The sequence below is a fragment of the Anopheles aquasalis genome, chromosome 2, assembly GCF_943734665.1.
Source record: "Anopheles aquasalis chromosome 2, idAnoAquaMG_Q_19, whole genome shotgun sequence".
NCBI lineage: Eukaryota > Metazoa > Arthropoda > Insecta > Diptera > Culicidae > Anopheles > Anopheles aquasalis.
In genome coordinates, this window is record NC_064877.1 from 24,648,451 (window position 1) to 24,662,308 (window position 13,858).

The following is a 13,858-nucleotide window of genomic DNA, read 5'->3' on the forward strand; positions in this document are numbered from 1 at the left end:
GGACCCACCTGACTGTTCCATCCAGTTTCGTCAGCGATCGTCTTTTCTCATTAGCTACATTAGCTCAACGAAATTCAGCTACCTAAGCTAATACTACAGCTACATCAATAAAATTGAACAATGTCACTGCGCATGGATGTAGGTGCAGTTTATGCATCAATTGGCGAGATATTTACAATGTGTTCATCAATATTTACACTATGACTTGTGAATAAAAAAAAACAACAAGAATAAACAGAATACTTCAACGTACGAGACGCTCGACAACGGCTGAAAAGACTGGGTTTGGTAGCCTAGGCAATGGCAATGTGCATTAAATGCAACACGGGGAACACTCATTGTGGGTCTCATGACAGTGATAATAGGAGCGGAAGATGAAAACGGAACGGTACGTGGGTTGAGTGGCAACGTGGAGATTAGCATTGCAATGCTATCGACTAGTGTTGAGTGGGTACCACGTGGAACGTGCTGCTTGGATCACATCCGGTGCCGACCTAGTAGAACACCTTCTTAAGCTGTTCGTACGCCGTGTTCATAATGCCCCAGCTGAGGAAAGCCCGCGATGCGTTCATGCTAACGCCTTTGTAGACGTTCCGCAGCTTCCGATCGCGGCTGATGTACACTTGTTGCATGGCAGTCCACATGTTGTCGTACGGTCCACCGACACGACACTGCATCGTCACCTTCAGCACGTTCAGAGGATAGAACACCGTGCTGATAAATGCACCGATACAGGCACCAGCCACAAACTCCTGAGTCCCCTGGGAAACGATGGAAACCTGGCGGGATACAGTGGAAAGGCAAGTGAAAGCGTGTGCGACAGTGCGGTATACTTGGGTGAATGCTAGCGGACGGATCTACTAACTCGCTTTGGTAGCCGACTACTTGCTTCTTCACGAAGCACAAAGAACATTGCATTCGAGGGTCCGTTACGCCACAGAATCGGTACCAAACCTCGGTACAGCTCTTTAATACCATTTTCCACGATAATGACCCTACGGAACGAAAGGAAAAAATATTAGTATCATCGCTTCTTCTAATCGTAGATGAAAGGGAGCTTACTTGAAGGCATGTTGCGTATTCCGATACTTTTGATGATAGGTAGCATCTGCCAGCAGCGTTTGAACCCTTTCGAAGGGCATCAGTACTGCTTCTACAGTACCGGCCGCTATGCCCGCCACCGTTTTCGCTGTGTACGGATTTACGTGACAGTATTCGACGAGTGGCCGCCGCGTACTATCGTACACACCGAACATTAGCGATAGTGAGATCGTTTTCTGGGCCAACGGAGGGAATATGCCCCGGTACAGGAAGGTCATACCTTCGCCGCGCAACTGACCAAAGGCCTGCGTTAGCTTCACACCGTGCAGCATCTGCCGAAAGATCATCTTGTAGATGGGATAGGTCACGGTAATGTTGACGAAGGCTGCACCCCAGCCACAGGCAAACTCCCGCCAGCAGAAGATCGGTACCGTGACCGGCCCGTTGTTTGCGACCGCGGGATGCAGCTCTTCCGTAGTGCGTATGATTGCCATCACAGTAGCTCGCGTTCCCACGGCAATGGGGTTGGTGCGTACAAGCGAAGTTGATAAAATAACAGCAAATCCTAATCTCTAGCATTCAATGCGTGTGTGCGTATGCTTGTGCCTCGGAGGTCCGGTTCTATCACCTCGTCAGCATAAATTCACGTTCCCGCTACCTGGAGTCCGTGGATAAAGCGAGCCTGCGTTCGTTCCTGCCATCTCGTTGCGTGCACGATGCCGTGCGTGCCGTGCTTCCCTTTTTGGCAGTTATGTAATTCCCGTAATTTTCGGGGACACTACCGTTCTACTCTTCCAGGTGTGCACCGGGTTTAGCACAGACTTGTGGATGCCGTAATTTGCCGTGGAGATTTTTTACTGATAACAAGGAGCACGTCTGGGTCACTTGCGTGCCTTTCTGTCGAACGAAGGCGCCTGCTGCTGGTGCCCACCCGGCGATGATTGTTCTAGGCGAGTCTGGTCAGAAGATTGTTTGGCTGTTGTTTGAATCACTGATAAAAATTGATTACAGAATCGCGATTTGTTCGCGGATTTCGCGTTTTGCCTTTTTCCCTTTTCCGCGGACGTCACAAACAGCTGACAGTTGCATAAACAAGGGGTGGAATGGTTTCGTTTTAGTGCGTTCATTTTCTTGGCAAAAGGTCGTACTTTTTGATATTGAAATGGACCATTTTGTGAAAACATAAGACTTCCGAAGACCCCTCGAGAGAGTGTCAAAGTTTGTTTACTTTTTAAAAACCGGGCGCGTTGTATGGTTTTTGTGCTTCTCGTCGGATTAACAGTGATAAAATGATAAAACGACCCTCCAATAAGGACAGCGAGAATGAAATACTGCGCATGCAGCAAGAATTTTACGCGGAGCAAAATCGGGATGCAAACTTTCAACCGGCTGCCAAGGTGGTTCGAGTGCAGCGTGACGACCATCCACCGGCAGTTGGGGCTGGAACAGCCCGGCAATCCGAATTTGCACGTCGCCGAGCGGAACGGCAAGCCGCGAAAGAGGCCCAAGTGCCGCAGAATGAACAAACGGAAAGCGAAAGAGCGACTGTAGATGATCCAACCAGTGAGGAGCTTGCAGAGGGTCCCGCAAAGTCGTTTGTGATGGGAAGCGTCGTTGAACGGGTCTCGGTGGAATCGTTTCAGTTTAAGGAAACGATCGCACCGGAAAGCTCCTTTCCTATAACAATGCACATTACTGCGTATCCCGTTGCATCGGTGTCGGATAAGCCCAAGAAAAGTCTCTTCGCTCAAATGCTCGCTAAGGGTAATAGTTCGGCAACGAATGAGTCAAATTCTAAACCGAATAGTTCTATTCGTTTCGAGGAACCAAGCGGAAGCGCTCTGCTCGAGGGATGGGATGCCTCGGAGATTCATCAGGAAAATTTACAGAAACTCCAAAAGATGTCCGAAGAGGAGATACAAGAGGAACAGAATCTCCTGCTGAGCACCCTCGATCCCAAGTTGGTAGAGTTCCTGAAGGCCCGTAAGAAGCCAACCGCATCGTCGGAATCGAACCAATTAACGGGAAGATCGGAGCTCGATCAGAAGATAGCTCAAACCGAGGTTCTTCCCGCTGGGATGGAGGTGCTGCAGCAGGAAGGCTCTCAGCAGTGGATCAACTTTAACGTGCTGGAACCGGAGAAACTCGAATGGACAAAAGATGTAGAACGCAGCGTTAAGCAGTTGAAACCGGGAGAATCGTACGAAGCTCGTTTCGATTGGAAAGGTGTTTTACAGCCATACGTTCCCGAAGCACCATTGGGGACGGACAAAGATGATCGAGAACTGTATCTGCATGGTGAAGATGCTCAGCGACCCGGCTACACGCTTCAGGAACTGTTTCGCCTAGCTCGCTCCAATGTACTGCAGCAGCGCATCTCCGCGCTGGGGGCCATTGCGGGATTGTTAAACATTTTGAATCAAGGATTCTACGACGGCGTACTGGAGCTGCCTGTTTCGAAGGTGTTCTTCTTTCTACGCTTTGCTCTCGATGAAAACACACCTTCGGTCGTTGAGGTAGCTTCGCGTGCCATGGCCAGTCTGTTCTACAATGAAACTGACGAGATTGTTCTGGATACCATTTTCGACTCCGAGTACGGAATGGTTCAACCTGAGATGGCTCTCAACATTACGCACGGTCGCGAAGACGGTCAACAGCAAGCAAAGGAACTGCGGGATGATTTTAGTGCCTTAAACTTAGGAAGCAACTCGGAAGGGCGCAATTACGCTCAGCCGCGAATGAATCGCCCTCGGTACACTGCCGAGTTGCCCGATGACGATCCGGAAGATGTACACAATCGTGAAACGATGAACGATTTCCATCTGGCCGAAACGGATCTGGTCGAGTGTTTGATTCGCACCAACATTCTCGAACGGATACGTTACATTCTTTTCTCGATGAAACCGGAAGGTGCCACGGTGATTAACTGTGTTAAGCTGTTGATTCGTGTGGCTCGTACAAACGAAGCTATGGCAATGAAGGTTGCTTCCAACGAAGCACTGATCGGTGGGTTGGTGAGAAACTATCTTACCTCGCTAGAGGGAAACGATGTGGATCATCAACCGCAGGCCATCGTTATAAAGCTGTTGCGTGTGTTGTGCGGTTATAGACGGGATTTCTACGAACGCTATCTGTCCCGAAACCACGCAATCAATTTGGTGAAGCGATACATTTTCTGCAGAAAAGACATTGATGTGAGTTGTGTGGTTTTGTCGTGCACTATTTGGATTCCAGTTGATAAGGAAAATTGATCTTCCCTTTAGATAAAAATGATCCAGGTTCAGATTGAATCTTTCCGCTTCTTCCGGCTGCTGTTGCAATGCAAACCGAGCGATGAACTATACAGGTACGTAAATATCCTTGTTTTAAATATAACTTAAAAATGGCTTTGTTAACAATTTCGTATTTTCGAATAATTGTCCCTTTAGCAAATCAAGATATTTGATTGAGAATATCGCCAAAAATTACTTTCATTGGGTTCGAACTTTTATGAAAACTTTTACAAAAAATTAGACAAAAAACTTTATTTTTTTCCAACTAAAACCAAATACCCGAGCACATAATTCCGGTAGATTTCCTAGAATGCGTGAACTTCACATGCGTATATCCAATCCAATAATAACATAACAAGTTCGACAGTAAATAAACCTGATGTGTTCACCCATTCGAGAGAGGAATCTTTTCATGGGAACATGCTCCATATGACGATCGAATGTGTGGGATCCATTCATTGTTTCGTTTACTCAATGACACCATCGAATTTCTGTGTTTCACGGATCATATTCCCACTTTGAACTTATCAGTGAGTTCGGGTTCAGCAAAACTTCGGATGCTCCCTCAACAATCCCGAGTCTCGAGCACAGGACGAAAGAGGAAGGGCGCGGAACCGGTCGCATAAATAGATTTAATTCGCTTTTGCGGCTCATGTTTTTCGCTGGTCACCACCATTTATTGACATTCGATTGAAACCATCTACCTTTTTGGTGTGAAAGTAAATTAAATTCTCCGAAGTGGAAACTGTACCGAACCATACCCGACATCTCACCATCACGATGCGTATTAATTAAGACAGATAGCATACCACTTCCGTGATGGTTGGCTTGGTCAATCCAAGATCAAAAGATGGCAAAATTTGATCGCATCCTCATGCGCACTAAAGTAACATTTGGCCGTCTGATATGCGGTGTTGCATTTGTCCTCGGTAACTGAAACAAAAACAATACGAAATAATATCAAGCAAAATGTATTACAATGCCCGCGGCCAATGTTCCTTACCAATGTGTCCACACTCGCGCGTTAGATGGGCTAACGCTTGCTGCAAGTCGCTCGGTAGCATGTCGGTCAGCCAGTCCAGGAAAATGCGTCCCGTTTCCGGATCGATGACTCCGATTTTATCAAACAGACAGTGAATGTAGCACTGGACTGCCGCATCGTCGTGGATCGTCCCATCCAGACACTGTCGCAGCAGTTCCTCCGAGGCACCCGATTCGGCAACGCACATTTCATGCAACATTTTCGCAGGTTTTTTATAACGCTCCGGTATTTCAAATGCCTGAGGGAGAAAATGGAAGAAAATGGCACTGGGGTTTGTATGTTGTGTTCAAACGATGAGTTAATGAAGGATTTTGATTGAAATTTCTCGCCATGAACGGGATTTCTCCAGTTCTTTTCGTCAAAGCAAACCCATCGACAGTCACCTGAGGATTGGTTTTTAGTGTTTTATTTGCACAAGCAAGAAAAAACTCATTGCACAGATACACAAACGGTGGACAGTTCATGGAAGGCAAGGGAAGGTCAACTTTTTCAAAGGATCCCCCAATACGACGCATTCATCAAGTACTAATTTCACCAACATTTTACCCGGCATGTCGTGGCATGTGCTATGCCGAGAAATATAGGATGCAAAAAGATTATACAAAGTTTGCTCTCTTGTTCCTCGTTTCGGTGTTCACTTCTCCTCCAAGTAAAAGTTCCCCTTCTACTTATTGCCATGGTGTGCGCTCTTACTGTCTAAGTTTGTCCCAGGATGTTGTCCGTTTACTTACTTATTCGATCGATACGGCAGATCGAAAGCTGTTCCCCGTACATGTTAGACAAGCACGTGGCACAGTAAACGCAAAAGTTTTGCAGATTTTTTTTCCAGTAACCTTGGTGCAAGCAAGCAAAATCACGCAAACTACCAACGTCATTCGTTTCTCTATTGATCACAAGTGTTCGATTTATCGATTCACGCTACTGCAATAGATGATTTTTACATTGGCGTTGGTAAGCACGATGAACCATCTTAAAAGGTCTCTTTAAATTTACTGATTAGCACGAATGGTGTGATTTTCTACGAAGCGATGCCACGCAATCAATCAAAAGGTCGTTTGTCCATCAGAAGTCCTCTGAAAACTCCTGTTCGTTACTCCTGGGACTGGCGATAGCATACGATTTCAATGAGCGTAATTCGTCGGTTGAAACGGTTGCCCAATTCCAGGAAAAAGCGAAGGTTTTTCGAGCGCCCAACAACAAGAGTAAATTGTAAACTTTGTCCTCGGTCGTCTCGTGTGTTGGGTAAAAGTCAGTCAACCAAACACATGGGACACTGGACTAGGGCATGATGCTGTTCGGCAAAGTTTTCTCCGAACGCTGCCACTTTGAAGCACACCACAGGGATTCCAGGAGTATCGTTCCAGCGATATTTCGATTTTAATACACACGTTCCGCGACATTCACGCCTATGCTTTAGAGCACCTCGATGGAAACAACCAAACCGAGAGGCTGTGGAAAATCAAATTCGCTTTTCCGCTCTGTGAGGCTTCTTTGGTAGAAATGTTTGATGTGTTGCGAAGGACCATAACCGCTCCGGGGGGGGGGAAGGTTGGCAAACTTTCGCACTGCATACTTTGCTTTGTGTCCTTTGGCTGGTAAGGGACACATTACGTATGCAAATGAACGACCGAATTCCCGAGAACCGGGAAATCTCTGAAGTGACATACTTACGTTCGAGTAGGCGAGGAAACAGCACGCCACTAGTAAAACTGCTTGGTATTGTTGCTGCATCGTTCGTCAGTTCTGATATAAACCGAGCTGAATTCCTTCTTGCGACCGCTCTCAGTGGAAATCGTAAGTTATCGCTGTTGTTTGTGCGTACGTGTTAACGTCTTCATTGAATCGATCTCAATTCACAGCCAATATGTTTCCACTAGGCTTCTGTTAGAACTGATCCCTTGGGCATGGTTTGAAGTAGCTTTTAAGGAACTATTTCTCGAATACTTTGAATGCAATTTGTGGTGTCTCCCCCTACGTGGTATGTGGTGTGGGCTTTTCTGGTTCCATGGCTCTGAGTTCTTGACTAATAGAAGGGGTCGCTGATCTGCAAATCATCAAAGATAAGTATACAAATGATGAGGTTTCCGCTTCGATGCCTCTTTGCGCAATGATCAATGGGCCTCGGTGGATGATTAGAATACGACGTGGTTACGCAATGCATGATGTGTGTGATGCTTGAAGAAGCTAGTAATTATATTCGATCTACTCATTTAACATGTATGTTTTCTTATCTGCAAATGCTTGCGATGGCCATTAGTAGTTGAGTTTTAGGTATAATGAAAATGTTGCTAGTCTTCGATTATTAAAACTCTTCTGCAACAGCGCAACTCATCGTGAGACCGTTTTTCGGTGTGGAAGAGGGGCTAGGAAACACCACACAATTAATCTAGTCTGTGTCAAGCTATTACTTGACTCAATTCGAATTCAATGAAACAGAAAGATTAGAAGAATATAGGTTCCTCATTTTTAACGAATGTTTTAGGAGTGCAAAAACCAGTATCTGTGCATCCATCCATGTGTTACGTAAATTGAAAAGAATGCAAAAAAACCATCAACGCATCAAAAGCAGGAAAAATAAAAAGCGTTTGCGCACTTTGAGTGGCATTTATTGAGAAAACTACAACATTTTAGTAACAGTTTAAACATTTAATTCACACTGGTGTAACAGTAACAACCGCGAAAGGGAGATGCTCATTTTATTTTTTGCATAATACTTCCACTGACTCTGAGCAATACTGCACATAAATGAGCTAGTTTTATATAATCCATCGTGATCAATAGACTTCCGTAAAATTCAATTTATCCCAGTCTGTGAATAGTTAACTCATACTGTTATTCATGACGTGGTCGTTACTGTTCTACTGCGTGTTGCGTTGTACTTTTGCGCTTTTTTCCGCTTCGACCAGCAGCTGCTGGAATATTTGTACACCAGCTTGGCGAATGGAAATAAATGTCAGAAAACCGAGGAAATGGAAATTGATTGATATTTCGGAAAGGTGCGAATGGAGAGCTTTTCATAATTTTTATCACTTTTTTTTCGTTCCATTTTGCACCGACAGCGAACTGTGGCCGGCATTATGCTACTTGATCGAGTGGCACTACCAGTATCTCGTTTTCGACGAAAGTGGACCATTCATCTTCCGACAGCATGGTGTCGCCTTGTTAGCCCTAATTGGTCCCGGATTGCAGCGGGACTCGACCAGCAGTGCTGACCCAGCTCAGCTGTCCAACGAACGCACTCGGCACCGGCAACTTTGTGACAAACTGTTCGCCTGCTTCTCGAAATGGTTCACCGTGGCGCTGCGAACCGGAGCTAACGAAGTAAGCACGATGATAACGATGATAAGTATGCGGTCATCTTGACCCAGCGTAGCTGGTTAACCTCAGCAATGACCGGATGCACTGTGCTGAAGGTGAGCATTTCAAGATAACCAGCGCATCACGCTTTTCTCGATTATTCTTTTGCACTGCACAGTTTTCACAAAAGCTGCTTCTGGGTGGATGCTTGTGGACCACGAAAAAGATGCGCCTGCTAGACGAAAAAGCGTTTGAAACGTTCCTGGAACGCTACCTTGTACCGTTCATGCGAAGTGAACGATTTCAAGCAATCATAGCAACACTAGGGTGAGCACTAGCGTCCGAACTAATCGGACGCTTGTTTATGCACCGTTTCCGTTCAAAAGGGCTCGAATTAATCTTTTTTTGTCTTCTCCTTAGAACCGACTCATTGATCCTGAAGCAGCTGGATGGACAAACGCATCGTATTCCGGCGCTACCATCGCTTGGCGCTGTACAGCTGCACCAACATCAAAGCATTCCCACGCTCATCGTAACACGAACGTACCCAATCTTCCTGCTTCACGGCTTGCTGCATCTATTACTGGAGCTCGATACCGACCCACCGGGCTTGGCGTTATCGGCCGGATTGGCCGGTGAATTGCAAAATCACTTCTGGAGAAATGCTTCTCATTCGCAGTACATCGCTCGGTTGGCATCGTTTTCATCAAGCAGCACAAAAACGGAGCAAATGAAACAATTGCCAACTGCTTCCGTTGACGGAGATGACGGTGATGCTGCGTCCATTTGCAATTGGTTTCGACAGACCATCGAGTTGCGGTACGTACTGGATGTGCTACAGCTAATGGTCCGCGAGACACGAGCTGACCCCAGACGAGACGTGCCGTCACAGGTAGATTCGGTTGTTAAGGAAGCGACCAGCACCAACGATGAATTGTTGCTTCGACTAGCATTCTTCGTAACCTTCACGTTGAGTGAAGCGTTCTACCAAGAGTTGCTAAAGCTTTTTGATGGTATTATTTTCGTGAAACGTTACTACGGTAACAATGGACCAGCGGATTGTCCATCCGTTTCTCAGGCGGATCTACATCGATGGAAGCTGAGCTACACGTTGCTCGCCGAAAGCAATATGGCGAATAGTGAGGTAAGATAGTGGTCACGGAAATGCTTGTTGCATAACGAAAAAACTGTTCGCGCACAGGCTCGGCGATGTATCGTATTTCATTTCCCTAATACATTAGTAGCTATTCAGTTGAAGAAGTTATTTCAGTTTGAAACATGCGTCTAATTAGTGGTTCTTTTATTTTGTGTGTTTCACTTAGAAGATGTCACCAAGGGATCACGGCAACGAATTTACGATGGCTGAATGGAAGAAACCACTGCTAGCACGTACCTGGCCATACAGCCCGCTGTACTTGATGGTCGAGAAGCTAGAAAAAGGCTCCAATAATAGCAGGAAGGAGATGGCCCTGTTCAACGAAGCAAACATTTTGGATATGGCGCTTCGATTTACTGAACTCGTCGAAGCGGTCGGTATCGATTTGGCAGATTGCACTGAACGGTTGATGTACCTGATAGCGGCCTTCCTCGGTCCTGATTCGAAATTTCTTCAACCGGATTTCACCCCACTGATTGATAGACGGATTGCAGCACTGCGTACCGAAACGCGCATGGCTAACCCACGCCTATCTGTGTTCAATTTTGAAGCGGCAAGGATGGAAAACAAGAAAAGCTTTTATGCTCTCTATCTGCTGGCGTTAGATATTTTTCAGAGCTCCAGCTACGGGCACGCCGGATTTGGTAGTTTACTGATGGCACCACTGGCACAGAAGTACGAGGTGCGCTGGAGGAATATGGTTTGGTCGGAGTACGTCGCCGTTTTACGTTTCATCACCTGCGGCGCCGAAGAGGTAAGAGCAGAATAGAACTTCGCAGCACGGCAAGTTGATCTTACTTCTTTTATCTTTACATGTCTTTCGACCAGCTTTTCGATCAACTTGATGCTTATCTTACACCAGAGGAAACCGATACGGTACTGTTGCGATCCTACGGTCAAGCGCTGAACTCCAACCTGCTGCGGGTGGGATCGATACCACATCAGGTGGCTAGCCATCATGTGGAGGCATTTCGAAGACGTCCAAAGGCGAATGATCCGGTGGGCGAATCAAAGTAAGCTACGTGAACAACTGACCCGAAGTGTTAATCACGAGACTGTTGCAGACCATTCATGTGTGAGAGAAGGCGTCACGTTTGTAATAAAATCAATTGAAATCAACACGGCAAACAGAACAGAAATGATAAAACAAAACGAAAGAAACTCCTTCCGCTAACCTAAACGCAGTTTCCCATGGTTATCTCAATAGAACCGGGTGTTGCACTCTTGCTCTGAGATCACGTGTTCTCTACTCGCGTCTAGCTAAACCAACCTCCAGTAGGGTTAACTGTTCGGAGACTTTTTATTGTTCGTTTTCGCTGTAACTTTATCCGCACTCGCTCCCCCGCACAGGTAAGGGAACCTGTGAATCAACCATTATGGTGCGACCATGCTGCACCTTCCTACTCCAACCATGTGGAAGGAGCGAAGACCTTTGGTACTTTTAATAAAATGGAACTTTTCTTCGAGATTTGTTGTACGAAAGAAAAAGGAAATCCGCGGAACAGCGATAAACGCAACCACATACGGCACTCTGCTCTCATTCAGCGCAGGGCACCAAAGGTACGGCATCGAGCACATGGCCACCACGCACGCATACACCAAAAGCGCATGGAGGCGTGAAGTTCGTTGTGGCGTTCCAAAAGATGAAACTTGGATGGCAATCAGGAGTAAGCAGAAACGAAGTGACAAAAGAAAAACAAAACGCCGAGGAATGCCCGAAGGCACCAGCCAGAGCCATCTTCCGGATGAGTGACTTCTTCGTGGAAATCTGGGCACAGGGCTTTAAGGGCTTGATACGGTATGCCCGTAATCTCGCGGTTTTGCTGGCGAATCGGGTGCACCGTAGCGTTAAAACTCGTTGTCACCTCAAGTGTTACATTCCCTTATTTTACGCCACTAGTGCCTTCTTTCTGGTTCCGCTCGCAGGGTTTTTTGGCGCCATCTCATTCGAAAAGCCAGACAAGAGAGTGGAAGGAGGCGAGCATCGGAAAATGAAACAAAACAGATACGTTAAAGGGGCTAGGTAGAGACGCATTTTGGAAGAAAAATATCCGTAATCCCGATGAGCTTACTGTACGGCTAGAAGTATTTCTGAAGCATCTTCTCCAACCGGGGTTTCCGAGAGTACGGAAATGTGAATCCATCGGTAAGCAGCAGAAGTTAATGTAAATGTTTGATTTTTAGGGACTGTGTTTGCCCTGGGGGACATTTGAAGGATGTACGGTGCGGTTCATCTAACATGATTATCATAAATGCGGATTTGCCGAGAAAGCGTAGTATGGCGTAATAGGTGTTAGCTAGATTTTACAGTCGATATCCTTCCACTTGCTAATGTGCCTTGCGCGCGATACGCGCCATCACGCCTTATGCTGATTGAGCCGTCGAATAATCAATCAAGCGCCATTATGGATAATTACCCGTCTAATGAGCAGACATATTCCCAATCGGTTAGCTTGTTCGGTGTCACTGGCACGGCCGACACACAGTGCAGCCGTCAACCGCTTCACCCGTTTGAGCAATTCATTAACGTCAATTGGCGCTTACGTCTGTCTGGTAAGCATCTTCAAATGGACCTAAACGAAACGGTTCGACACCATACGGTAGCGAGCGAGCGAGCGAGCAGGCACACCCTGGCACGAGCGTGTAACGAAAGGCGGGATGACTTAAAAGATCGCATAGGTCAGGTGTGACGAGTTAAGAGGGTTAAGTGTCTAATGAATGGAGAACAGATCATGGTACATTGCAGCGCCTACTCGTAGCGGCGTACTGTAACTATGGATTGTAAGTGTCTTCGACAACATCATCTTCGTTTGCCGTAATGGGGTGCGATGTTCTAGACAAGAACGGCTGACAACGCCAACAGAAGTCAACTGAATGCTGTTGGAACAACGATCAGATATCGATTACTTTCGGTATGTATTTATATGATTTAATATGGTCAGTTTTTTTTTCTCTTTTGTTCTTTCTTTGTTTTCATTTCTATTTAAATAAAGAAATAATTAATAAAAGATAATTTTCCTATTGTTTCCAATTGTTTTATAAAACAACAAGGGCTAAATGAAGAAAATCTGATGTTCACATCCTAACCGATAGAGATTCCAACACACTATTGTAGTAAGGTGACCATTTTCTACCATTCTGTTTTGCTTGTATCTCCAAAAGCTCATTTCCGGAGAGGTATATGCGGGTGCGTGAGGCAAGTGGATTCGTATTCAGTTGTGCGGTTTTGAGTGAAACAGGACTGGCCTGAATTTATTATGAACCCATCCGGGAACTCATCTGCTTCCATTTGCTCCACCGAAGGCCATCGACCGTCGCTGTTCTATGACTTAATATCCTCCGAACATGGCATCCGTACGCACGGTCGTCACTAATTTATTATCCGCAGCGTGGCTGGTTTTTGGGGTCGCATTCCTGTTGGTTTAGTAACCGCAACCGGCACCCGTCATCAGCCGTGGTTTGCAGGCCGTATTAAGATATCGGCTTTCCCAGAATATGTTACCACTTTCGTTTGTCTTGACGAAACAATGAAGTCACGTGCTTGCGGCGACCTCGTTCAAACAATCCAACAACGTGCTTGACCACGCCGCACGTGCGCGAGGTGGAATGGTTTGTTTTTTTTTTTCGTTTAATTTCCGCTCAATGAAGGAGTCATCTTACGCTCTCAGCGTCCCGAAAATAGCGGTGCTTTAAGAACAGCTTCCTGGCCAGCCGGAGATGCTGGAGATTTCCCTGTGAACACAGATGAACGCTTCATACGTCCACTAATCGGAACTGAAGGAGCACCGAACCGAAAAAGCGATGCGTTGGAACATGATGCGTCTGCCTGCGCTGTTTGCACTTTTAATATTGTGCTTTTGCTGGCCCAGCCAGCCGGAAGATGGCTATAGCAAGAACAGACAATTATTTACAAAGGATAGAATTAGTTACAAAAAATCAGGGCGGTATGACGTTGAAGTTTCGCGTATGAAAAAGACGCGAATGGCGCTTTGATGCTGGATTTATTATGCTGGTTACGCGGGAACAAACAGCAATATGCAATGTCCAGTG

At 46.1% G+C, this 13,858-nt stretch overlaps 3 protein-coding genes across 4 annotated transcripts; 1 reads left to right on the top strand and 2 right to left on the bottom strand.

Annotated features, from left to right (window-relative positions):
• Window positions 1–123: 123 nt before the first annotated feature.
• LOC126570184 (mitochondrial nicotinamide adenine dinucleotide transporter SLC25A51) lies at window positions 124–2,097 on the bottom strand. The gene is made up of 3 exons (XM_050227749.1): window positions 1,063–2,097; window positions 866–995; window positions 124–779 (listed from the first exon to the last, which is right to left on the bottom strand). Exons 1-3 carry the CDS (start codon window positions 1,533–1,535, stop codon window positions 495–497), a joined length of 888 nt encoding a protein of 295 aa, XP_050083706.1. The 5' UTR covers window positions 1,536–2,097; the 3' UTR covers window positions 124–494.
• A 201-nt stretch (window positions 2,098–2,298) lies between these two features.
• LOC126570259 (RNA polymerase II-associated protein 1) lies at window positions 2,299–10,927 on the top strand. Of its 2 annotated transcripts, none has more exons than XM_050227876.1 (7): window positions 2,299–4,235; window positions 4,305–4,387; window positions 8,415–8,676; window positions 8,831–8,979; window positions 9,073–9,796; window positions 9,975–10,562; window positions 10,637–10,927. In XM_050227876.1, exons 1-7 carry the CDS (start codon window positions 2,331–2,333, stop codon window positions 10,823–10,825), a joined length of 3,900 nt encoding a protein of 1,299 aa, XP_050083833.1. In that variant the 5' UTR covers window positions 2,299–2,330; the 3' UTR covers window positions 10,826–10,927. The 2 variants fall into 2 exon arrangements, with proteins under 2 accessions (XP_050083833.1, XP_050083834.1); XM_050227877.1 differs by having other exon boundaries at window positions 9,978–10,562.
• Window positions 5,004–7,234, bottom strand: LOC126570260 (general odorant-binding protein 69a-like). Its single transcript, XM_050227878.1, has 3 exons — window positions 7,027–7,234; window positions 5,317–5,593; window positions 5,004–5,246 (listed from the first exon to the last, which is right to left on the bottom strand). Exons 1-3 carry the CDS (start codon window positions 7,084–7,086, stop codon window positions 5,146–5,148), a joined length of 438 nt encoding a protein of 145 aa, XP_050083835.1. The 5' UTR covers window positions 7,087–7,234; the 3' UTR covers window positions 5,004–5,145.
• Window positions 10,928–13,858: the final 2,931 nt, after the last annotated feature.

Excerpts from the sequence above, each read along its gene's own strand:
- LOC126570259 (XM_050227876.1), top strand. The coding sequence starts at position 2,331 with ATGATAAAACGACCCTCCAATAAGGACAGCGAGAATGAAATACTGCGC. Across the intron at positions 8,677-8,830 it reads TGCGAACCGGAGCTAACGAA|TTTTCACAAAAGCTGCTTCT; the intron begins GTAAGCACGATG and ends TGCACTGCACAG. Across the intron at positions 9,797-9,974 it reads GCAATATGGCGAATAGTGAG|AAGATGTCACCAAGGGATCA; the intron begins GTAAGATAGTGG and ends TGTTTCACTTAG.
- LOC126570184 (XM_050227749.1), bottom strand. The coding sequence starts at position 1,535 with ATGGCAATCATACGCACTACGGAAGAGCTGCATCCCGCGGTCGCAAAC. Across the intron at positions 996-1,062 it reads AATACGCAACATGCCTTCAA|GGTCATTATCGTGGAAAATG; the intron begins GTAAGCTCCCTT and ends TTCGTTCCGTAG. Across the intron at positions 780-865 it reads GTAGTCGGCTACCAAAGCGA|GTTTCCATCGTTTCCCAGGG; the intron begins GTTAGTAGATCC and ends GTATCCCGCCAG.
- LOC126570260 (XM_050227878.1), bottom strand. The coding sequence starts at position 7,086 with ATGCAGCAACAATACCAAGCAGTTTTACTAGTGGCGTGCTGTTTCCTC. Across the intron at positions 5,594-7,026 it reads GTTTCCTCGCCTACTCGAAC|GCATTTGAAATACCGGAGCG; the intron begins GTAAGTATGTCA and ends TTTCTCCCTCAG. Across the intron at positions 5,247-5,316 it reads GCGCGAGTGTGGACACATTG|TTACCGAGGACAAATGCAAC; the intron begins GTAAGGAACATT and ends TTTTTGTTTCAG.